The sequence below is a fragment of the Dryobates pubescens genome, chromosome 11, assembly GCF_014839835.1.
Source record: "Dryobates pubescens isolate bDryPub1 chromosome 11, bDryPub1.pri, whole genome shotgun sequence".
Taxonomy (NCBI): Eukaryota; Metazoa; Chordata; class Aves; order Piciformes; family Picidae; genus Dryobates; species Dryobates pubescens.
This window is the reverse complement of record NC_071622.1, coordinates 28,477,489-28,502,860: the sequence shown is the minus strand read 5'-3', so window position 1 is coordinate 28,502,860 and position 25,372 is coordinate 28,477,489. Positions and strand designations below refer to the sequence as shown.

The window sequence follows — 25,372 nt, the reverse complement described above, 5'->3', positions numbered from 1 at the left end:
ACTGTGGCATCCTCTGGCCCCACTCCCACAGGTCCACGTCTCTGCTGTGATAAGGACTCCAGGACCCCAGTACTGCAGGTGGAGTCTCAGCAGAGCAGAGTAGAGGGACAGAATCCCTCTACTCTACCAGCCCAGGATGCTGTTGGCTTTCTAACTGGCATCAAAACAGGGAGTTGGGTGCCTTCTTATACTTGCAAAAATCACTTGAATGTGAAAAAAGGAACAGGTCAAGCATGTGGAGCCTAGAAAGTGAGTAACAGTGAAATGCCCAGCAAACATCTCTGCTGGGGCTGCCCAGGGGGTTAATTTTGATGGATTTAGCCTTTAACTATAGGCTAGGCAGGTGGCTCCTTTTACAGGATGTTTGGGGTTTTTTTGTTGGAGTCTTTTCATTGTGTAACCCATCTAGAGGCTGGCTTTGCTACAAGGAGGAGGTGAGACTAAAGCACGGGCAACTGAGGGAGTGGAAAGTGTGGAGTAAGCGAGGCTGGGCTAAAAGCAAGTGTCTGCTGGGTGTCCCAGCAGGGACCAAGAAATGAGGAAGTATCTGCAGGGCATTCTTACAGCTTTAGTGGATGGAAAGTCAGTGCACTCAAAGAGAAGAAGGATGTATTTTTTTCAGCCATGGCTTATCTGCTGGGAGATTGTCTGCTGTGGTCAGAGGAAAAAGGGGGGGGGGGGGGGGAAGCAGAGTTGTGATAAAATTGGTAGTCTCTGGGGTAGTTGTTATTGAGCTCATGTACAAGCAGAAGGAAAACATGAGCAGAACTGTCTGAAAAGAAGGAAAAGCAGAGAAAGGCACCAAGAAGACTGTAAGGAGTTTGTTTGAGGTTCAAATCCAGTTGTTTTATGGGGAAAATGAACATTTTAAAATCCAGATGCTCTCATGGGGAAATACCAGTTGTGACCTCATGGAAATAAGAAGTTTATCTTTGATATAGCAATGATTTTTAATAAAATACTTTTAATTGTAAACTGTTTCTTTTAAAGGCTATAGATGAAATTAAACTGGACAAGTTTAATTCATCCAGGCTTTAACTGAGCATTCACATGTCTGATCTGAAAAGACATTTTTCATGTCCTTTAACCCATTCCAAAACCATAAATACGAGAGATTAAGCTTCTTTATATGAAACAAAAGAAAACAATTGCCATCCAACACACCCAGAACTGTGAAATCTCAGTGGCTAGCCATAAAAAGGAGGAGTGAAATGTTTGATGGTGTCATGTGCCTCCCCACCTGTGGGGCAGGGCAATTGTAGGAACCAGCAGATCAGCCATAGTGGTATCACTGGGGAAACTGTTCTCCAAAAGAAAGTCTCGGTGTGTATGATGGACTCTTCCATTAGTGTTCCATGCCTCTACCTAAATAAATAACCAGCAAATTGAAGAGAGATTTGTTCTTTTGCTGCATTACCCCCACCATACGATACTGCTCTGAGGTTCTCCTCCGGCCCCTTGACCTGAACATCAAGGAAATCAGGAGTAACCTGCACATTGTAAATGCTTTGCTGCCTAGTGGTGGTGTCCCTGCACTTTGGTGATGTGATTTATGTCATAAGATAATTTGTTAGCTTTTCCTATTAGGTTTTTGTGTGTGTGTGCAGTAGGATGGATAATGTTGGTTGTTGGGCTTAAAAAATAAAACAGAATCACGTAATGATTTTGGTTGAAAGAGATCTTTAAGATCATCAAGTCCAAACTGTTAACCCAGCACTGCCAGGTCACCACTAAATCATGTCCCTCGGCACCACATTTCCTTGGCTTTCAAGCTGCTTCAGGGATGAGGACTCCACCACTGCCCTGGGCAGCCTGCAACAGGCATTGACAGCCCTTTGGGGGAAAAAAATTGTTCTTCTTGTCCAACCTAAACCATTCCTGGTGCAACTTGAGGCCATTTCCTCTATGCCTGTTGCTTGTTCCTTGAGAGAAGAGACCAACCCCCCACCTAGCTCCAGCCTCCTTTCAGGGAGTTGTAGAGAGCAATGAGGTCTCCCTGCAGTCTCTCCTTTAGTCCAAACTGAACAACCCCAGTTGTCTCAGCTGCTCCTCACCGGTCCTGGTCCCTAGACCCTTCACCAGCTTTGTTGCCCTTCTCTGGACTTGTTCCAGCACCTAAATGTCCTTCTTGGAGTGAGAGGCCCAAAACGGAAACCCAGTATTTGAGGTGTGGCCTCACCAGTGCCAAGTACAGAGAGACAAGGAGAGGAATTTCAGGTAGCCCTAGCTATAATAGCTCTGTGTGGCTTAGATTTAGTTTGTTTTTAATTAGACCTCATTTTTACGTAATATTTTCCATGGTACCTTAATTTGATGACATTCTAGGTTGCTTTTTGTCCCTACTACACAGAAATCATTGTCACAAAAAAGCCCTGCTAGATAGGTACCATCACCAAAACCAAAAGAAGGACTGGGGGGAGTTTGAGTGCAACAAACAACATTCATGGATTTGTTTGACATTTTTTGCTTTCTTTGAAAATTCATGAGATAAAAGATTCCTGCTCTCAAGGACATCACCAGGCTGATGCTGCCCATGCACAGGGGAGAGAAAGAAACAAGGTTTGGCAGCTTTGTTGGATTTGAATTGGTGTTTTTTTGGAGAAGGATGAGAAAGTGAGAGGTGGGAAAACCCTCATCGATGATTTCAGGTCTTCTTGTTTCTTCCTCCTTCCACTGAGGCACCAAATTCTTCAAAGTTGTGCAAAAATGGATCTTGCTGCAGCGCAGGGTGCAACCAGGACTTCCAGTGGGACTTTTAGGCACTGTGGAAATAAGTGTGGTAAAAAGAGGGGGAGAAAACCCCAAAGTAGTGGGTTTTTTTCAGGGTAATTACACTGAGCTGAATGTGGGGAGAGCATCTTGGCCACAGCCAGGCTGGGAAACATGAGTAAGTGCTAAACTGTTGAGGATGTTGAACTTCAGCTATACTCTGTGTGGGTATTTTGTTGTAAATGGCTGGCTGAGGTTTGAAATGTGCCTTGCAGTGATTTCCAACCCAAATATTTGGCATATTTCATAATGAACAAGATCCAGAAGATGAAACTGGCCTATTTTCAGTGTCCCAAGGGAAATGACAAAAGTAAATGCTCAGCAAAAGGTGAAGCACTGTGAATCAGAGTTCTCTGCCACTTCTGCCTGGTTTTGTAATCAAAAAACATGAAGGGAAAAAGGGCAAGAAAATGCCTTTATTTGAAAGTGTATTTTAAGCTGATATGATCCATTTTAGGAATTCAAACATGCAGGTTTGATTTTCAGGTTGCTGCAAGCAGGGACAATGACTTGCCCCAAGATGGACTTTAATCCTGTTACTGGTGTGGTGGTGAGAGGGTTTGTGCCTCTCGTCCTAATGACTTAATGTTCCCTCTCTCTTTGGAGACTTTAGTCTTGCTCTAAGGGACAACCTTCTGGGAGAAGAAATTTTTCCTAATACCCAATCCTAACCTCCCCTGGTGCAACTTGAAAGAGCCCTTTGAAGGTCAAGTCCAGCCATTAACGCAGCACTGCCAGGTCACCACTAAACCATGTCCCTCAGCACCACATGCCCACAGCTTTCAGAGCCCTCTAGGAATGGAGACTCCACCACTGTCCTGAGTAGCCTGGGCCAGGCCTTGATTACCCTTCTGGAGAAGAAATATTTCCTAATCTTCAACCTAAACCCCCCCTGCTGCAACTCAAGGCTGTTTCCTCCTGTCCTATCACTTGCTAGGGAGAAGAGACCAACTCCCACCTAGCTGCAACGTTCTCTAAGGGAGTTACAGAGAGCCAGAAGGCCTCCCTTCAGCCTCCTTTTCTCCAGGCTGGCCAATTCAAATTCCCTCAGTTACTCCTCACAAGACCTGTGCTCTAGACTGTTCACCAGCTTTGTTGCCCCATTTCTGGACCCAGTCCCAACACCTCAATATCCTTCTTGTAGTGAGAAGCCCAAAACTGAACCCAGTATTCAGGGTGCAGCCTGACCAGTGCTGAGTGCAGGGAGATGATCACTGCCACAGTTCTGATGGCCACACTGTTGCTGGTCCAAGCCAGGAATATTTGTAGTCCATAAATTCAGGTATCGCTATCACATACTAAACAAAATCTGTCAAATCCAGTGTTAAGTTTCCACCCGACCTCCACTGTTTGCAAATCAGACTTGAAACTACCAGTCCTCAAACAGAGCTGCTTGTATTTCATGTTAGGTCCTTGATTATTCTTCTCCAAGCACATACAAGAGAGGTCTTGTATAAACATCCCTCCAAATTTGTAATTCTGCTTCCTCTGTCATTTTTCCTTTCCATCCTGTAGTTCTTGCTGATAATCTGAAGTCTAACCCAGGAATCAAATGGCAGTACTTCAGCTCAGAAGAAGGCATCTTCACCGTGTTCCCAGCCCACAAGTTCCGGTGCAAAGGCAGCTATGAACACCGCAGCAGGTAGGATTCGTCTCTTTTGAATGTCCTGGGCGTTCAAACTTGGATTCCTCAAACCTTGATTTAATTTCAGCTTTGTGCTTTGCCAAGAGAACAACTTTAATGAGTAACCTTTAATGGAGTCCCTTGGGTTTTCTTAGATATGTTGGGTTTTAAGGCACCAGTTTTCACTGTTTAAGCAACTTTGAAGTAAACAAAATTGCATCCAGGTTTCTCACCTCCCAAATGGAACAAAGTGTAAATAGGAGGAACTTGTAAATCATAGGGCAGCCCATAGGCAAAATTTTACATGTTTGACTCATATTTGACCCTTGTTAACAAAGAAGTGAACAAGCGTTTTACTGATTTGGCAAATGCATCGTTTTGGGGAGGTGGGTAAAGGATGAGACACTGGAAAGGGCATAGGCAGGAACATTTTTCCAGTCTTCACTCAAGGTTCAAGGGGAACACCATGGATAGTTTTGGAGCAGCAATAGTGGAAACTTTCCTTTTCTAGTAGAAAAAAACCCAGTCAAATGGTGACAGGATTTTTCTGCAGAGGGAATTGTTTATATTCCATGGGCATTAAGCAGAGCAGTTGCAGTGTAGTATTTTTTCCTTAGTTTTTCTGTCAGTGCTGTGGGACTGATAAAGAGTCAAGGGTGGAATCTTGTAAGAAAGTGGCTTTAGTGTCTCTGGTGCCACATTAGCTAGTTGTCCTAGTGTTGTAGTTTGAGCTAGGTGCCCCCCTGGTGCATTCACTTCCTGTGTCCAGAAGTCCAGGCCAGAGGGATGGACACAGGAAATGGTGTATTTCCTACCATAATCCTTTGCACCACTATAAGATCCAGTGCGGAGTCTGGCACTTCCTCTTTCCTTCCCTCTCCGAGACTTGGTAACTGGGGGAGAGATCTCCTGGCCATGGGCCTGATTGGGCCCAAGGCCACAGGGGGATGGGCAGTCTCAGGCCTGGCCAGCTGAGACTAGCCCAGCAGAGGGAGGGGGAAGAAGGAGCCCTGGGGGTTTTGCATGCACCCTCAGGTGGGGATGGGATCTTTCTTTGTCACTGCGCTTTGGGTTTTCTGTAACATTCACTGCTTTCTATTTAAACTTTCATCACTTTTGCAATCCGTTTGTCTGAGTCGTTATTTCTGCCTGTGGTGGGGAGGGGACCTGCCCCAACCCATTACACCTAGTTAATCAATCTATTCAGAGGAAATATCAGCCCATCCAGGTACCTTTCCATGTAGCTGAGTGCACAGAAGCACTTTGGTTACCTGTCAGTGTTGAGCAACCAAATGTTGACAGATGTTGTCTTCTGTGTGTCATCAAAGCATGAAGTATGTGGGCTTGATTAAGTTTTCTGTGGTCTTGGAAAGGTGTGGTCTGAAGATGTGAGAGCTGGGTATACCCCACTGTTGATCAGAATTCTGTCACCAAACCATTACTGGTTTTATCTACATCACTTAGTCTGGGTTGCAGATTCTCACTGGTTAAATAAAGGACATCTTTTGGCGAGTATTTACTTCAGAGGATAGTTTGGATGGATTAATTAGTTAATACTTCAGCTCTTTGAAGATCAAAGGCCCTATTTAGGTTCCTAGGTATTAATACCAATGTGGGGCTTCAGGCTGTTTTACAGTTAAGATCTGATTTGTGCCAGTTTATTGCAGTGCCTTGTCTAAAGTCTTCTGCATTTCCTTCACTCTTAATAAGATTTCTCTGGCTGCCTTTGATATAATAAAATTTAGGTCCCAAAACTCACATTGGACTCTTAACTGATTTGGGTCTAGTCTAGAGAGGATTCTATGAGGATTCTTACTCATAGAATGGCAGGGGTTGGAAGGGACCTCTGGAGATTCATGGATTCAGAGAATGGTTTGGGTTAGAAGGGACCTTAAAGATCATCTAGTTCCAACCCCCTTGCCATGGACAGGAACACCTTCCACTGGATCAGGTTGCTCAAGGTCTCATCCAACCTGCCCTTGAACACCACCAGTGAAAGAGCATCCATGTTATCCCTGAGCAACATATTGCAGTGCCTCACCACCCTCATTGTAAAGAATTTTTTCCTAATCTCCACTCTAAATCTACCCTCCTCAAGCTTCAATCCATTAGATCCATTAAATCATCCAATCCAACCCCCCTGCCAAAGCAGGATCGCCTAGGGTAGGTTACAAAGGAAGGCATCCAGCCAGGTTTTGAAAGGCTCTAGACAAGGGGACTTCACAACCTCTCTGCATTATTTTTTATCCTGTCTCATTTTTTTAATCTTTCATATTTTGTTCCAGGTTGAAACCTTAGTATGAGAGCTTGTGTAATCTTTCACACATCTCTCACAACACAGAACTGGATCTTTACTCAAAACAGGTTTATTGGTGTTAGCACAGACAGATACATGACAGTACCTAGGGTTAACTCAGACTGGCCATGGGGCTTAAAACTGTGCAGACCCAGGGCACCCAGAGAAAACCCTTCTTGGCCAGAAGCCTTCCCTTATTACAGTAAACCAAACACCCTATGCTAATGCAACTCTGCACAGTTGCACAGGTTTATACATGTCATGTAACCAGCAAAACCCCACCAGTGCACTGAATTCTACACATGAGTGAGGTTCCCAGCACCCAACATTCATCATGAGGCTTTTTTTGCTTGTCAACACTTAATCCAAAACTTGGTGTCAGCTGCTGCAAACAGCAATCCCAAGCACTGATGCTGTGTCAGCAAAATCCTTTATTCCTAGCTGAAAGTGGTTGCTGTGGCAGAGGGAGAAGGATCTGATAACCTGAACTGGATGTCTTCCCTCAGGAAGAGAGGGAAAGTGAGGGCCTTCTCTGTATCTTCTCAACTAGGCTTTCCTAGCAGAAGCTTTCATAACGGCAAAAATTCCTGTTACAATTCATTGTTTCTTCCTGGGGTGCTTTTGGTTTTGATTCTTGACTGTTTTCATTTGTAAGTGTTTGAGTGGAAATGACAAGATGACTCATGACAGTGGTTTGGGGTTTGTTCTCCTTTAGGCCTGTCTATGTTTCTACTGTTCGACCGCAGTCCAAGCATATTGTTGTCATTGTGGACCATGGGGCTTCAGTCACAGAGACCCAACTTCAGATTGCCAAAGATGCTGCTCAGGTCATTCTGAGCTCTATAGATGAACACGACAAGGTAAAGTTTATCCCAGCATGTTTTCATTGCTTTCAGCTATCCTCAGTGTTCTCAGTTTTCATCCAAACTGATGTTTTTCACGTAAGTCTGTGGACTCATGGGGATCTGTGGCCTACCTCAATTTTTGGAAGCCTGTATTACTGCAAGGGAAACATTTGGAGGTCTGCAGACAGAAAAACAAAGTGAAAACCACTGATTTAAGGCAAAATCTTATTTCTGGGTGACTTTAAAGGCTCCTTTGTCTTGGCAAAGTCTTTAGGTGATGGTCAGCAGTGTAACCAGGGATGGTACCAAGATGCCACAACTCTGGTGAAACCTCACCTGGAGTACTGTGTCTAGCTCTGGGGTCCTCAACACAAGAAAGACATGGACCTGCTGGAGTGGGTCTAGAGGAGGGCCACAAAGATGATCAGAGGGCTGGAGCATCTCCCCTATGAAGACAGGCTGAGTTGGGGTTGTTCAGCCTGGAGAAGAGAAGGCTTCCAGTACAGGAAGCCTGGGAGGTACAGTTTACAAGAGCATGTAGCAATGTGACAGGGGGCAATGATTTGAAACTGGAGCAGGGTACATTTAAATTGGACATTAGGAAGAAACTCTTTGCTATGAAGGTGATGAAACTCTGGAACATGTTGCCCAAGGAGGTAGTGGAGACATTAAAGATCAGGCTTCATGGGGCTCTGAGCAACCTGATCTATGGTCCCATCCGTGGAGACATTCAAGATCAGACTTGACATGGCCCTGGGCAGCCTGATCTAGTTGGACTGCAGGGGGGTTGGACAAGATGACATTTGAGAGTTCCTTCCAGCCCAGTGCAATTTGTGAATTAGAAGAACTGTGTTCTGAGCCTGACAACTTCTGAAGTACTTCAATGCTTTGAGAAACTCTTTTCTCCTCTGAAGCTGTTTTATTTTTTGCTTGTGAAAATGAAAATTATTTCTTCTGCTGCTATACTGGGGAAAGCTAAAGCATAATTAGTGGTTGGAAGAGTCCCAGACAAAGAAAAGATAAAGCAAAGGAAATCTGGATTTTGTGTTTGCTTGACAATAAGACAGTCACTTAAATTGTAGTTTTGGAAGTACAGATTAGAACCAGGGGCCCATAACGTGCTTCTGTAGCGCCACAAGCAGTCCCCAGTATGGTCTTGACTTTTTATAAGTCTCTGCCAGTGGGATCTTGATTATTCTTTCTGCTTGGGTTTTTTTTTTATGTCAGGAAGGAAGTTTCAGTCAAATCAACTCGAAGAGCAACTGATTATAATCTTTGCCTTAAGTCTTCTCGTTAATAATCCAGGAAAAACACTTCTACTTCTGTGCTTTTAGAGTGTTCTAATACTGGAAAATAATAGCACAGCAGGATTAATAGCACTTAAATGTCAGTGTCAAAATTATTTGTCTTAATATAGACTTAGCATGAAGAAAATAGATTTAAGATATTTATTAGTTGGTAGCTCAGTGGTTAGGAAACCTGTTATACAGGTATAGAAGTACTGCTTAATTCTGTGGCTGTCTTGCATCAGTCATAATTGGGAATAAATTATGCCACTCATTTAATAAGACTGGTCTAGTCTGTGTCTGTTAACGTCCCACTACATGCCTTGACTTATTGACAGGATTCAAACTGCTGGGAAATTTGCCAGCTTTGAGTGAAACATTAAAGCAACACAAAGCTTGGCTAAGAAAAGTTCTTAGTGGGTCTGTTGTTCTGTTTTCTTTTCATTTTTAATATGCACTCTGCTTTTTTCTAGGCACTCAGGGCTTTCCTAAAATGCTCTCTGCTGGTTTTATTTTTGGTTCTCTCTGGTTCACTCAGCATTCAGCCCAGAAGAGTGTATTAACTATTATGTATGAGCAGAGTGAAGCTGACTTGGTCTGAGAAACAAAGGCTGAAGTCTCTTTTTCTTGCAATCACCATAAGTCTAATCCTTTTCAAATGTGATGGATTTATGCCTGGAGCATTTCTTGTTTAACAATTGCATTTTAAATCCAGGGAATCTCTTCAGTTGGCTTTATCATTGTGTTTTCTGTATCGGTGCGTAAAGAATTCTAAATGGGAAGGTAATCCAATAGAGTTTCTTCTCTTTCAAGATCTCTGTGTTAACCGTGGCAGACACAGTCAGAACCTGCTCGCTGGATCAGTGCTATAAGACTTTCCTATCTCCTGCCACTAGTGAGACAAAAAGGAAGATGTCCACCTTCGTTAGCAGTATAAAGTCATCTGACAGCTCCACGCAGCATGCGGTGGGATTTCAAAAGGCTTTCCAGCTGATACGGAATACCAACAATGGCACCAGGCTCCAAGGAAGTAAGTCCCTGCTTGAGCAATCCGGATTATTTCTGAGGCTTGCAAATGTCTGCTTGTTCGAGCTCCTCACTGACAGAGGCCAAAGGAATGAAGTGGCTTGAATATTAAATAAAAAAATAGAGGGTGGGGGGAAGCACGTGTTCTGATGAAGCGGCACGTGTTTTGGTGACTGCGTCTGGAGGCTCACAAAGATGATCAGAGGGCTGGAGCACCTCCACAAGGACAGGCTGAAAGAACTGGGGCTGTTCAGCCTGGAGAAGAGCAAGGTCTGGGGAGACCTTAGAGCTACATTTCAGTATCTGAAGGGGTCCTACAGGAAGGCTGGGGAGGGACTGTTTAGAAGGGCTTGTAGTGACACGATGAGGGACAACAGTTTGAAATTGAAGCAGGGTAGATTTAGACTGGACATCAAGACAAAGTTCTTCATAATGAGAGTGGTGAAATACTGGAGCAGATTGCCCAGGGACATGGTTGAGGCCACATCCCTGGAGACATTAAAGATCAGACTTGATATAGCCCATGGGCAACCTGATCTATTTGGAACTGTCCCTGCACTGGGGCTGGATGACGTGACCTTTGAAGGTCTCTTCCAGCCCAATGCAGTTCGTGAATCTGTTGACTCTGCAGAAGTAGCTGTTGAATGTGGCCATTCCCTTCAATTTATTTCACTGGCTGACTTCCATTTGAATTACAAAGTGAAATTGTAGGATTAAGTTGTCCGATTGTTGAATTATTTAGCAAATATGTGTGTGTGAGTCCTTTTAATGCAAAATGCTGTTGCTGCAGGTTCATTGACTTAAAGCTAAAAATTGTGTATGGATAATCTGCCTAACTGGAATCCTACAGAGGTGTCCTTTGCTTCTCAGGGAAAAGGGGGTTTGGATAATACCAATTATGGGGGCTATTTTATGGAATGTGAGGTTAGCCTGGCTAAATTTTCGTTCTTCTAAGAATATCCTCCTGAATTATGGTCTGTTCTGGGCTTCCTTCTTCCCATCCCGAGACTGAGGTTTTCTTGTGTGTTTTTGTAATGAGGATGTGGTGATATAGAAAGATGGATGTGAAATTGAGTGGCATGTTTGCTTGCCAGGAGGCCATGGAAAGCCAATTCCTGAAGCTGTGCTCTTGAGTGCTTGGTGGAGTTAAGTAACATTGCTGCTGCTGTGGCAGGGTGGAGAAACCAGTTTGATCTCTATGGGTTTAGTCAATTTATGTAATACAGATCTCATAGCTTGGTCCTGGGCTTGCTCCAATAAGAGCAAATTCTTCAGTATGCTGAAGGGCACCAGCTCAGAGCAGAACATGGTAAAAAAGAAAAGTCCTGGAATGAAAATGCTTTGGAAAGAGTGAGGAAATGTGTTCCTTCTTCATGTGCTTTTACTATTAAAGCTTCAGCCAACTTCTGAAATCTAGGCAATAGATACAGTGGAACATTGATCTGCCTGTACACTGTTTAGGTGAAAGATAAGGTGGCCAAGGGGGGCAGGTATTTACCATCCTCTGGCAAAATTATGAAGAGGCTGCAACTTTCTACAAAACAAAAAATAAACTCAAGAAACCCAGTGCTGCTGAAGCTAGCTGGGATCATATGCATTAGTCATGAGGAGTTATTCCAAGAACATCAGCTGTAGAGTCTTGCAGCACAACAGAATCAGAGAATGGCAGGGGTTGGAAGGTACCTCTGGAAATCATCTAGTCCAACCCCCTGCTAAAGCAGGGGCACCCACAGCAGCTTGCCTGGGATTACAATGTCCAGCTGGGTTTGGAATCTCTCCAGACAAGGAGACTCCACAAGCTCTCTGGACAGCCTGCTTCAGGGCCCCAGCACCCTTACAGCACAGAAGTTTCTTCAACTGTTCGGATGGAACCTCCTGGGTTCCAGTTTCTGCCCATTGCCCCTTGTCCTGTCTCTGGGTGCCACTGAGAAGAGTCTGGCCCCATCCTCTTGCCCACCACAGGTCCTTTAGCTTTTGCTGAGCAGTGAGCAGATCCCTTCTCAGGCTGCTCTTCTCCAGGCTCTACACTCCCAAGTCTCTTAGCGATTTCTGCTCATAGAGACACTCCACGCCCCTCAGCATCTTTGGAGCCTCCACTGGATCCTCTTGAACGGAGGAGCTCAGAACTGGCCCCAGTACTCCTGGTGGGGCTTTGCTAGGGCAGAGTAGAGGTGGAGGAGAACCTCCTTTAGCCTGGTTAATACACTCCACCAGACCATTTACCTTCTTGGCCATGAGGGCACATTGCTGGCTTGTGGTTAACTTGTACACCAGGACTCCCAGGTCCTTCTCCACAGAACTGGTTTCCAGCAGATCAGCCCCTAAATTCTCCTACATGTCTTTCCTATTCAGCCACTGTTTGTGTATTAGGATTGGAAGGCTTTGGCACATTCTCCATTAATATACAAACACGTACTTTTTCTTAGGTTTTATACCAACTATTTTGGGGCACAAATACAGAGAGTTAAAAGAAAAGGCAAATGTTTTGGATTTAGGTTTTCTTCAGGAGTGAAAAGGCTTTGGAGCCTTTTGGAGCCAATTGCCTATACAGCAAATTTCAGAAGTCACAGGGTGAGACACAATAGGTTTGAGAAGAGGATGTTTATAACACAAGTCTCATTTTCTTGTAAATAATCTTTTCATCTTCTTAAAAAGGAAAAAAATAAACCTACTAAAAAAAATAAAATCATTCATTTCACTGTTAATTTTCTAACATCCTCTTCCTGGAGAACAATGTGTGGGTGTGCCAGGGGAAGCTATTGAGATACAGCCTCATTCCCAAATTCACACTGGGGAAGTTAGAAGGGAACTAATGGTATGAGATGGAAGAATTGTGCCATTGATCACATCTGAATTTCCTGCCTTATGCTGGTTCTTACTGCAGTCCTGCTCAGCAGACCCTCGTCCCAAAGCTCTGCCACTGAGTACCAACCAAACTCTAAGTGAAGAACTGGGATAAAATTGCAGTGTAGGTACATTTATTTTATAGATTCATAAAATCCTTTTTGTTAGAAGAGACCTTAAAGATCAAGTCCAACCACTAACCCAGCACTGCCAGGTCACCACTAAACCATGTCCCTCAGCACCACATCAATATGAGTTTGAAACCTCTCTAGGGATGGGGGGACTCCACCACTGCCTGTGTACCTTGGGCCCAGACTTGACAACCCTTTCATTAATAATGGTGGACTGCACATGAGGGCTTTTTCTAGCTCTCCGAGTTCAGTGTGTCAAATAGAGCAGGCTGATCAGCTGTTAAGTGATAGAATGCCCTTTTGACCAGGAGGTAAGGTGTCCTTCATGCAGACTTAGGACTATCTTATGTTACTTCTGCTAGCGGAGCTTTTAGACTGCAGGATCATGCCTGGCTGTGGTGTCCAACAGCTATGCTATAGCCCTGGAAACACTGGAAGAATTCTCTTCAAGCCACAGCCAAAGCTGTATTAATACCAGACTCTGGGTGGGGTTTTTTTCCTACTTTTAGCTTCTTAAAATAAAAGTCAGAAATTCCCCCCAAATTTACATGTCCTGTTGCCTCAGCCAATTCTGGCTGAACGTCTTTTCAAGTCATGATGACAAAATGTACAAGCCAAAGCATTCATACTTAGTTTAAAAAAAACAACCCACAGCAAAGCTACAAAGAACCCCAGATGACACAACAAAGTTGGTGTATAATGAATTAACCTTGTGTGCTCCACATGACATGGTAATGTATGATCCCTACAAGTATCCTTAGGCATAAAATACTGGTAATGCTGAGATAGGGTTGCCCCATGTCCTGTGGCTGCCTCTATCCTCTTGCCCCCTGCCCTTTAGCCCTTGCTGGGCATTGAAGTCCTCTCAGGCTGCTCTTCTCCAGGCCAAACAGCCACAGGTCTCTCAGCCTTTCCTCCTCACAGAGATGCTTCAGGCCCCTCATCATCTTCATAGCCCTACAATGAACTTTTTCCAGTAGTTCCATGTTCCTCTGAACTGGGGAGCTCCAGATATGGCTTCACCAGGGCAGAGTAAAGCAGGAGGAGAGCCAACCTTGCACTGCTGGCCACACTTTTCTTGATAGAAACCATTAGTGTTCTTGGCCCTGAGGGTATGTTGCTGGCTCATGGGTAACTTCTTGTTCACCAGCCCCCCCAGGTCCTTCTCTTTAGAGCTGCTTTCCAGCAGGTCAGCTCATCACCTGTACTGGTTCAAGGGGTCACAGGTCCTCCTCTTGGATTCATCAGGGAATTGCAGTCCTTTGGATTGCAGGGTAGGTGATGAACAGATTTTGCTTTCATTAAGCCCTTCACATGGAGTTAGAGCAGGTTCTGCTGCATGCTGGGATTGTGTGCTGCTGCAGTGGCTGCAGCCAGACCAGAAGGTGCCTGTGAGACCTGCTCAGGAGAAACAAGCCACAGTGCTTCTAGGTGGTTGGTAGGCATCAAATCAAGCAGATGTTTGTTAGGTGCTCTGAATGAAATTAATGAAGGATGTAATTGATAAGACTGTGAATCTCACAAACGAACCTGTGGCAGTATATGGTTCTAAGCAGGGCTTTTAAGGGCTCTAACCACCTGAATTTAGAGAATCACAGAAATACTGAGATTGGAAAAGATCTCTAAGATTGTCTGTTCCAGGAGCTGACTGCCTTAATGTAATGCACTTTCTGCTTTCTCTCTAATTCTAGATACTGATATGGTGATAATTTATCTCTCAGCTGGGATCACATCAAAGGATTCCTCAGAAGAAGATAAAAAAGCCACTCTCAGTGTCATCAATGAAGAAAACAGTTTCCTCAACAACTCAGTAATGATCCTTACTTATGCCCTCATGAATGGTAAGAGGTGGTTTTATGTTTCCACTGGGTGCAAAATTCCCCTTCCTTGTACAGCTAGCTTCTTCAGATTATCCAAATGTAATTCCACACCTTACTGGGAGCAGTCTGTTAGTGGATTTTGGCTCATGTAATCCAGAGGCTACATTCAGATGTTAGTTCTTTGGTATATAAAACTGTGTGCCACTGTATGGTTATGTCATGGAATCAGAATGGTAGGGGTTGGAAGGGACCTCTGGAGATAATATTGAGTCCAATTCCCCTGCCAGAGCAGGATCACCAAGGGCAGGTTACACAGGAATGCATCCAGGTGGGTTTGGAAGCTCTCCAGAGGAGGAGAACTCCACATCCTTTCTGGGCAGCCTCCTCCAGGGCTCCAGCACACTGACGGCAAAGAAGTTACTCCTTGTATTGAGATGGAACCTCTTGGGTTCAAGTTTATGTCTGTTGCTCCTCTTCTTATCAGAGGACACCATTGGAAAGAGTCTGGCCCCTTCTTGACACCCATCCATCAGATATCTGTGAACATTAGTAAGATCTCTTTTCAGGGTTTGTTGTGGGGGAGTTAACCTTCGCTTTTTAAATCCCTCTTGGTTTAACATGAAACCCAGAAGAAAACAGATCAACTCTTGATGTTACTGGGCGTAACTTCCACCAGCAGACAGCTCTCAAGGTATTGCTGACAGTAACACCAACACCAGAAGATACTGTGTTTCATAGTGCAGCTGCTCAGGGTCTGAATTCTTGTTGGTTACCAGCCTAAACTTAATTTGACAGCTGTTGCCACTGTACAGCACTGCCCATTTTTCCTGCTGCAGCAAAATAGGAGTATACTTGGCTTCTGTTTCAGTTGTTAGCCATGACTGTAACATCAAATACAATCTGAAATGCTCTGATAGCTTAGGACCTAGCTTAAGAATGAGGTTAAACATGAAGATCATGCTCACAGTAGAGTTCTGAAGGTTGGAAAAGCATTCTAAGATCATTGAGTCCAACCATCAACCCAACACCACCATGGCCATTAAAACATGTCCTCAAGAGCCATGCCCACAGGTTTCTTGAACACCTCCGGGGATGGTGACTCCACCACCTCCCTGGGCAGCCTGTTCCAATGCCTGATCACTCTTGCAGGAAAGATACTTTCCCTGGGACAGCAATTTTGCATCCTGTGTTTCCTCAGTAAAAGGGTTGTATGTTGTATCACTGAAAAATGCATGCAGCCCTCAGACAAGGAAACTAAAGCTCAGCCTAATGGATCATTTGGCTGTACATTTAAATACTCATCTGACACCTAATATGTCCAAAAGTCTTTGATTTGTCTGCAGGAACTGAGCCTGACACTTGTGTAAAATGGGCAACTTTAGTGTTTAAGGTGAAGAACAAAGCCTTTATCTCCAAGGGCTTCTAATATGCTCTTGGTCCTATATGTGGACCAGCCACTGGTGGAGAAGAAAGAGCTGTCCTGTGGATTTATGGGTCACATAAGACTTTGTTAGAAGGTCTTTGTTTATAGTGGTAATGCAAAGAGCCTGTTCAGTTTTTGCACCATGCAACAGAAGGTGAGAGGCAACCTTAGTCAATTTTGTCCTAGCCAATTACTTTTCCTAAAGCCATACTGTTCTGTCAGCACCTCACCTTGTGGCTTATCAGTCCTACAGCTTTTGTTGACAGCACTTTGAGAAGTCTTGATGGAAATTCAGCTTCTTTTATCTCCTTCCTTCCATTTGTCTTTCAGAGGGAGTGACAGGTTTGAAGGAGCTGGCCTTCCTACGAGACCTGGCAGAGCAGAACTCAGTGAAGTATGGGGTGCTGGACCGAACAGCTCTCCCTGTGACCAAGGGAAGCATGATGGTCCTAAACCAGCTGAGTAACCTGGAAACTACAGTGGGCAGATTCTATACAAACCTCCCCAATCGAATGATTGATGAAGCAGTCTTCAGCCTGCCCTTCTCAGATGAAATGGGAGATGGTAAGTGCTTAAGACCTCAATAATGGTTGGATTCAATGATCTTAGAGGTCTTTTCCAACCAAAACAATTCTATGATGCTATTTGTCTTGTGTGTTGAGTCTCAAAACAAATGTAAGCCTGTTCTTGAGCAAATCTCTTCTGACTCAGAACTCTTGCTTCTCTGTGTGTTTCCTAACTCAGTAATTAGCTGTATTACTGCTCTCTCACAAAGCCATATCCAAGCACAATGGAAAATTTGAGCAACAGAAGGATTAGAAATGTTGCAATAGTGAAGATTTGCCTAACCTAAATTTCAAAGTGTACTTTAAAGCTTATACACACAACTGATTTTTATTTTGGATTGAAGGAAAAGAGTCAAGGAGTTTCCAAACAGTGGTGTAGAAAGTAAGAAAAATTAAGTTTTTGCCAAGAGTTCTTACCTCAGGCACAAGATGCATCCCAAACCATTGTGAAATTATGGCTCTGCTTCCCACTGCAGTAGTCGTGCTGAGATTTAGTTAAGCAGAGGAGGTTTAATATTCTGACTATGCAATTAGATGAGCAATAATTCATCCCTATTGTTGCTTTACAGGTACGAATTCTCTTCCTTCCTCCTTTCCCTGTTTTTTTAAATGACGTTAAAGAAACAAAATACTACCATAGCTTTTCATGCAAGTGCATTTCTTACCTGTAAGGCATCTACCTGTAGACTGACAACCTAAACCTCCTCTGGTACAACCTGAGGCTGTTTTCTCTTGTCATATTACTTTTTACTTGAGAAAAGAGACTGACTTGCACCTGGCTTCAGCCTCCTTTCAGAGAGTTGCAGAGAGCCAGAAGGTCTTCTCTCGGCCTTCTCTTCTCCAGACCAAATAACCTCAATTCCCTTAGCTTCTCCTCACCAAACCTGTTCTCCAGACACTTCACCAGCTGCCCTTCTCTGGACACACTGCAGCCCCTCATTGTCCTTCTTATAGTAAGGACTCCAAAGTGCACACTCTGTTTCCTCTAAAAATAATTAAGTAGATGCTTTTGCTGATGGCTTTATGTTATTTCTCTCATTGTAAGGCCTGATCATGACTGTAAGTAAACCGTGTTACTTTGGCAACCTCCTGCTGGGGATTGTTGGAGTTGATGTCAATCTCGCATATATCTTGGAAGATGTCACCTACTACCAAGACTCCTTGGGTTCCTACACATTCCTCATTGATAATAAAGGTAACTTTTTGGCATGGATAATCTCTTCTAGTCCCACTGAGATAAATAACCATCAGAAGAAAACTCTTGATTCTCATGTCTCTTAAGTTAGCCAATAAGTATTGAATGATAATACTCATAGACTCTTAGAATGGTTTGGGTTGGAAGGAACCTTAAGATCATCTAGTTCCAACCCTCTGCCATGGGCAGGAACACCTTCCACTAGACCAGGTTGCTCAAGGCTCAATCCACCCTGACCGTGAACACTTCCAGGGAAGGGGCATCCACAACCTCCCTGAACAACCTGTTCCAGTGTCTCACTACCCTCACTGGAAAGAATTGCTTCCTAATCTTCAGTCTAAATCTCCCCTCCTCCAGCTTCAATCCATTCCCTCTCATCCTATCACTACAAGCCCTTATAAAAAGTCCCTCCCCACCTTTCTTGTAGGCCCCCTTCAGGTATTGGATGGCTGCTCTAAGGTCTCTCTGGAGCCTTCTGTTCTGCAGGCTAAGCACCCTCAAGCCTTGCAGCCTATTTTTCATTAAAAGGTTGTGTGTTGTTGACTAGCTTCACCCCAGAGCTGCTGAAGACTGTGGGTGGATTCATGATTTGAAATGTCTACACTGGAGGTTTGATATGGAAATACTGAACTTGCTGTTGAGATTTTCTACCAGTGTTATATCTGAGGTTTTATACCTGTGTAGGGCAAACCAAACTGCTGTTTATATGTGTTCAGCATTTTTCTTCTGGTCCCAACATCTTCTTGGAGCCATGTTTCATTTTCAGCTTACCTAGTTCTTCATTTGAATCTTCTTTCATGATAAATTGCTTGTTCCCTTTTATTAAGCCTTGTTAAAAACTGCATCTTGTTGCTGTATTCCTTTCCCCCCCCCCCCCCCATCCAAGTAAATATTCATCCTGGACTCAGTCTGGTTTTGTGTCTCTATTTTGTAGGATACACTCTTATGCACCCATCCCTCACCAGGCCCTACCTGCTGTCTGAACCACCACTCCACACAGATATTATCCACTATGAGAACATTCCCAAATTTGAGCTGGTGCGCCAGAACATCCTTAGGTAAGGAATTGGGGTTCAAGGCCAAATATTAGCTGTCCTTAGGGCACTTAGAACTATTTCTAAGTAGTTTTAAGAGACTATCAGGTAAATTCCCTTTTCCCACAGTGTCTGCATACTTGGAGGGATTTAGTTTTTTTTTTCTCTTTCTCCTCCTTTGCCTCCAAAGAACAGTTCTGGTTTGGGGTTTTTACCTCCAAAGAACAGTTTTGGGTTGGGTTTTGCCTCCAGCTTTCTTCATATTATTACCTGGTGAGCTAAGCAGTGGTTTCCACAGCTGATCTAGGGGATACTGTTTCTAACGTTTCTCTCTTTCATGTCAGGAAGATTCTCCATTGTTTGATCTGGGATTATCTTTAGAATCATAGAATCATTTTGGTTGGAAAAGACCTTTATGATCATTAAGTCCAACCATTCTCTAACTCTCCTAAAGCTGTTGCTAAACCATGGCCCCCAGCACCACATTTCTGTGTCACTGAACCATCTTCAGGGATGGGGATTGAACCATCTCCCTGGGGAGCCTGTTCCAGTGGTTGAGAACCTTTTTGATGAATGAGTTTCTTCTAATGTCGAACCTAAACCTCCCCTGGTGCAAGCTGAAGCCATTTTCCCTCGTCCTGTCTCAGATCAGCCTTTGTCTAGTCTGAGTGTGTGTTCTAAGTCAAAAGATGGTGGTACAGGAGGGCATTTTCAGCATATATACACATTTTCTTTACCTCAGGTAGATACCAGTTGATCTCTTTATTCCTTAAGATAGTTGAATGCCTATCGAGTAGGTTTGGTTTGCTTAAGAGCTTTCTCAGTTTTTAATAAAATGCTTTATGTTCTGTTTGCCAACACAGCATTCCCCTGGGCAGTCAGATCATTACAGTCCCCGTGAACTCCTCGCTGTCTTGGCATGTAAACAAACTGAGAGAGGTTGGAAAAGAAGCCTACAATGTCAGCTATGCCTGGAAGATGGTAAGGAATGACAGTGACACTCACAGGGTGGCACAGAGGGTGCATTCATGTACTGAGCACAGTGCAGCATGAAATATTGCCGTATTTTGAAGTAAGATAGGTTTGGATTACTCTGAAACTGCATGAATGTGGAGTGGGTTTTGTTACAGTGAAGACCAGTTCCAGGGCACCCAGCATAAGGAGGACATGGAAGTGCTGGAGTGGGTCTAGAGGAGGTCACAAAGATGGTCAGAGGGCTGGAGGACCTCCCCTATGGGGACAAGCTGAGAGAGTTGGGGCTGTTCAGCCTGGAGAAGAGAAGGCTCCAGGGAGACCTTAGAGCAGCCTTCCAGTACCTGAAGGGAGCTACAGGAGAGCTGGAGTGGGACTTCTGACAAGGGCTTGTTGTGATAGGATAAGGGGGAGTGGATTGAAGCTGCAGGATGGGAAATTTAGACTGGAGATTAGGAAGAAATTCTTGACAGTGAGGGTGGTGAGACACCACAACCAGGGAGGTCGTGGATGTCCCCTCCCCAGAGATGTTCAAAGCCAGGCTGGATAAGGCCTTAATCAGCCTGGTCTAGTGGGGGGTGTCCCTGCCCACAGAACTAGATGATGTTTAAGGTCCTTTTCAACCCAAACCATTCTGTGAACCTAAGGAAATGACCATTTCAAGTTTGTTCCTATGTCAGCTTCAGAGGTGTGTCTGTGTGTGCTCTTTCATCATGAAGACACTCGCTTCACAAGACGTAACTAATGCAGAGTTACACAGAGATTATACTGGTGCTTTCCCAATGGAAGTAAATCTGTGCTGGATGTCATACTATGGTATCCTGGGATAGATTAGGATGGCTGTGGTTAGGACCTTGAGAGAGGTTCTCCTGCCCCTCTACTCTGTCCTGGTGAGGCCACATCTGGAATATTGTGTCCAGTTCTGAGCCCGTCTGTTCAAGGACCTCAGGGAAGTGCTTGAAAGATGCTGAAGGGAATGGAACATCTTCCTTGTGCAGAAAGGCTGAGGGAGCTGGGTCTCTTTAGCTTGGGGAAGACCGAAGGCTGACATCATTCATGTTTATAAGGATGTGAAGGGTGAGTGTAAGGAGAATGGAGCCAGGCGCTTGTCATGGATGTCCAATGACAGGACAAAGGGCAGTGGAGCAGAGAAGGTTCCACATGAGCATAAGGAAAAACCTTTTCACTCTTGAGGGTGCCAGAGCCCTGGAGCAGGCTGTCCAGGGAGGTTGTGTAGTCTCCTTCACTGGAGACATTCAAAACCCACCTGGATGCATTCCTGTATGACCTGCCTTAGGTGGTCCTGCTCTGCAGGGGTGTTCGACTGGATGATCTTCGGAGGTCCCTTCCAACCCCTAACATTCTGTCATTCTGTGACACACAAATGCCTACCAGAGACCACATCTGCAGACAGTGCTGAAGCAGTGTTTAGCGTTGACCCATTCTGCTTAATGCTGCTGTTCTGTTTGGGGCAGAGGAATAGAATCCATTCCTTACTACAGCTGGGATAATGTTCAGCTTCTCATTTGGATACCATCTCGTTGCAGAAGTGTATCAGTAGCCAGTGATGATGTTTGCTGTAAAGAACTTGCAAAACATTAACTTCTTAGTTGTAATAGTTTAAAAAAGAAGATCTATGCTTACAAACAATTATATCAAAGTGCAATGTGCAGGCTTAATTGCCAATTGTGAGAGCTTTAGAAGAGCTTCTGAGGTGATCTTTGAGAAAATGGCAGTCTGGTTCTGCCTTTCAGGACTGGATGAGATAGGTGATTAAAGAGAATGAAAAACAAATAGAAAGTAAGTTCTGTAACTTCCACTTTTTTCTTGCTGTTTGATGACTTGCCCATGTTTTCCAGGTCCAGGACACATCCTTTATTCTGTGTGTCGTGGTGATACAGCCAGAAATACCTGTCAAACAGCTGAAGAATCTCAACACTGTCCCCAGCAGTAAGCTCCTCTATCACCGACTGGATCTCCTGGGCCAACCTAATGCCTGCCTGCACTTCAAGCAGCTGGCTACCTTGGGTAAAGTTTCCTTGCAGTTCATCTTCCCCAGCTTGTGCATGTTTCTGTAGAGTGTGGCAGCAGCAGGAAGGAAAAGTCTTCTCAGAAAACACTGGAAATAATGTCTCTGAGAGATTTCTCTTTCCAAGGCTGATTTGCTTATCAGCTGTTACCTTCTTACAGCTCTTCACAGATCATGGCTCCTCTGCTCAATAGTGAGCACTTGTGTGGGTGAATGCAGAGGGACTGCTCGTCAAAGAGAGTTTCTTCAGGAATCTTGCTTGATAAGTTCCCAGAAAGTGGGAGTGGGGAGAGAGTGAGAGAAGTCTCACCAAGCTTAAAACCAAAGTATGGGCTGCCATAGCATAGCCAGCAGATAGAGATTCTGCCACTCTGCTCTGGTGAGACCTCACCTGCAGTATTGTGTCCAGCTCTGGTGCCCCCAACACAAGAAGGGCATGGAGCTGCTGGAGCAGGTCCATATGACACCACAAGGATGATCAGGTGGTTTTGGAGCACCTCTCCTATGAAGACAGGGTGAGAGAGTTGGGGTTGTTCAGCCTGGAGCAGAGAAGGCTCTGGGGAGACTTACAGCTACGTTTCAGTATCTAAGGGGACCTACAGGAAGCCTGGGGACTATTTAGAAAGTCCTGTGGTGACAGGACAAGGGGCAATGGTTTGAAACTAAAGCAGGGAAGATTTAGGTTGGATGTCAGGAGGAAGTTCTTCTCAGTGAGAGTGGTGAAATACTGAAACAGGTTGCCTAGAAAGATGTGATTGAAGCCCCATCCCTGGAGACATTCAAGGTCAAATTTGAATGTGGCCCTGAGCAACCTGATCTAGTTGGAGAAGTCCCTGCTGACTGCAAGGGGGTTGGACAAGACAACCTTTGAGGGTCCCTTCCAATCTGATGCATTTTGTGATTCTCTTCTTTTGGCTGTAGATCAGTTTATTGACGAATAAGTAGGATGAAGTCCCAACCAGTCATGCAGAACTAATATTCTCTTGACTTTGGACTTATCCAAGTTTTTCACTTCCACAAGCATTTAATTCCATTGATCCATGTGAAGTCAGATGTTACATCTGTTGGGGTAAAGTGAGAACTTCAGGGATGTGATGGTTTCCAGACACTCCTTAATTCTTGGCTTCTTGACACATTTCTGCTTTTGATAAGCTTAACTGATTCTACTCTACCTGACTGGAAAAATGGAGAGGTCTCGATGGCAGTAGAAGTTCTAGCGTCTGGAAAGAGCCGAGAACTTAAACCCCCTCACACATGTTATTAAACCCCACAATTTATATTAAGAACTTTGTTTTTTGACATGACCATCCCAAGTTTTAATCTTTCCTATTTGAGAATTGATCTTGAGAGTTTTGCTAAAATCTGTGCTACATTGCAAGAAGTTCTCAAGTGCTTTTCTTTGTAGCAAGGTTTGAAGGTCTCACAGTGGATTTGCAGCACAGCTGTGATACTTTCTTTGCTGCATTGCAGTTCTACAAATAACCAAGTGAGCTTAGACTAGAGGAGTTAGGGAGGAATTCAACTAACCTGTAGGAATCACTTTACCCATTGCTTAAAGACAGGGATTCTTCCTTTCTTCAATGTGGTGCCTAGTCTTGATTATCCTTACAGTAGAAAGACAAGGCAGAAATGGATGATGCAGCACTGAGCTAAGTGGAAAACCTTCCTGCAAAACAAAATGCAGTCACATCAGGATATATGGTCTGGGAAGCAGATGAAGGACTCTAATAGATGATGACTACAGTACATATGGTGGCTGGATGGCTGGTGATGTGTTTTAAAGGAATGTGAATAAAAGCAGAACACTTCACATATTCCAAATTATTCCCCCCACCTGCCCTCTGGAGACCATTACACATGGGAAAATGGTGTCAAATATTGAGAAAAGGCCTTCTTCTCAACCTTCAGTCCTGCAACATCATCATCATCATCATTTTTCTTCTTAAAAAGAAGCTGTCTGGTGTTGCAGTTTCTGCACAAGGAAAGTTCACTTTCTAGTCTGTGCTGGAAGTCATCCCAAACAGCCACACGTTTATTGGAAAGCTCCCCTTTCTGAGCTTGGAATTCTCTGTTTGTTTGTTAGCTGTAACTGAAAGTGCTTGGCTTTGCTTTTCCCTGCCATATCCAGCCTCAACATGGATAATTAATTTCTTTAGCACAAAAATACTTTATTAAGGGAAACCAGCTTTTGTCAGCGTCAGAATGGGTTCTGAACAAGGGCACCAAAGTCTACCAAATGCACCAGGACAGCTGAGGGGGTCACCTACTGGAAAGCAGCTCTGTATAGAAGGACCTGGGACTGCTGGTTGCTTACAAGCCAGCAATGTGTTCTCATGGTCAAGAAAAGCCAGTTGTCTCCTGGGGTGCATGAAGAAGAGTCTGGTCAGCAGGTCAAGGCAGGTTCTCCTCCTCTTTATTCTGCCCTGGTGAGGATACAGCTGGGCTACTGGGTCCAGTTCTGGTCTTCTCACTTCAAGAGAGACAGGTAACTACTGGAGAGAATCCAGTAGAAGCTACAAAGATGCTGAGGGGCCTGGAGCATCTCTGTGAGGAGGAAAGGCTGAGAAACCTGGGGCTGTTGAGCCTGGAGAAGAGCAGCCTGAGAGGGAATCTGGTCAATGATCAGCAAGAGCTAAAGAACCTGTGAAGTACAAGAGGATGGGGCCAGACTCTTCTCAGTGGTGCCCAGTGACAGGACAAGGGGCAATGGGCACAAACTGGAACCCAGGAGGTTCCATCTGAATAGGAGGAGAAACATCTTTGTGGTGAAGGGTGCATCACTGTAATTCCTTCCATGTGTCCTCAGCTAGGACACATCTGAACACCTTTCATAACACACGTGTTTGCTATGCAAGGTGTGCATTTCTGTGTCCTCAATGTCCTCCTGTTTTGCTGATTTTAGAAAGCCCTACAGTGATGCTCTCTGCGGGCAGCTTCTCTTCTCCTTACGAACACCTGAGCCAGCCTGAGACGAAGCGGATGGTGGAGCACTACACGGCATACCTCAGTGACAACACCCGCCTCATTGCCAATCCTGGACTGAAGGTATGGCCTGCCTGCTGGCCACTCTGGGCAGCTCTGGAGCCCTTGGTTTCCTCACAGTACACAGCTTCATCCTAAAAGGAATTGGAAACATTAGAATTACAGAATCGTTTTGGTTGGAAGACACCTTTAAGATCACCAAGTCCAACAGTTAACCCAGCACTGCCAGGTCACTGCTAAGCCATGTCCCTCAACACCACATCTGCAGGGCTTTGAAACCCCTCCAGGGATGGGGTTGCCCTGGGCCATATGAGGCAATAAATTGTTCCTTGTGTCTAACCTAAATCTTCCCTGATGCAACTTGAAGGCATTTCCTTTTGCTTGTTGCCTGGAATCAACCCATACCTGGCTCCAGCTTCCTTTCAGGGAGTTGTAGAACCAAGTCTTCTTTTGGCCTCCTCCAGTTCCCTCAGCTGCTCCTCATCAGACCTAATTTCCAGACCCATCACCAGCTTCATTGCCCTTCTCTG

The 25,372-nt window shown here is 44.5% G+C and overlaps 1 protein-coding gene across 2 annotated transcripts in view; it reads left to right on the top strand.

Moving 5' to 3' along the window:
* The window catches only part of CACHD1 (cache domain containing 1), a 125,998-nt gene that overhangs the window by 76,780 nt on the left and 23,846 nt on the right, over positions 1-25,372 (top strand). For both annotated transcript variants that reach the window (XM_054165355.1, XM_054165354.1), the window contains exons 5-14: positions 4,285-4,411; positions 7,405-7,549; positions 9,634-9,850; positions 14,513-14,662; positions 16,395-16,628; positions 17,676-17,825; positions 18,760-18,883; positions 19,723-19,840; positions 21,691-21,859; positions 24,763-24,905. In XM_054165355.1, coding sequence (XP_054021330.1) covers positions 4,285-4,411; positions 7,405-7,549; positions 9,634-9,850; positions 14,513-14,662; positions 16,395-16,628; positions 17,676-17,825; positions 18,760-18,883; positions 19,723-19,840; positions 21,691-21,859; positions 24,763-24,905 — 1,577 coding nt within the window. The remainder of the gene's footprint in view (positions 1-4,284; positions 4,412-7,404; positions 7,550-9,633; positions 9,851-14,512; positions 14,663-16,394; positions 16,629-17,675; positions 17,826-18,759; positions 18,884-19,722; positions 19,841-21,690; positions 21,860-24,762; positions 24,906-25,372) is intronic.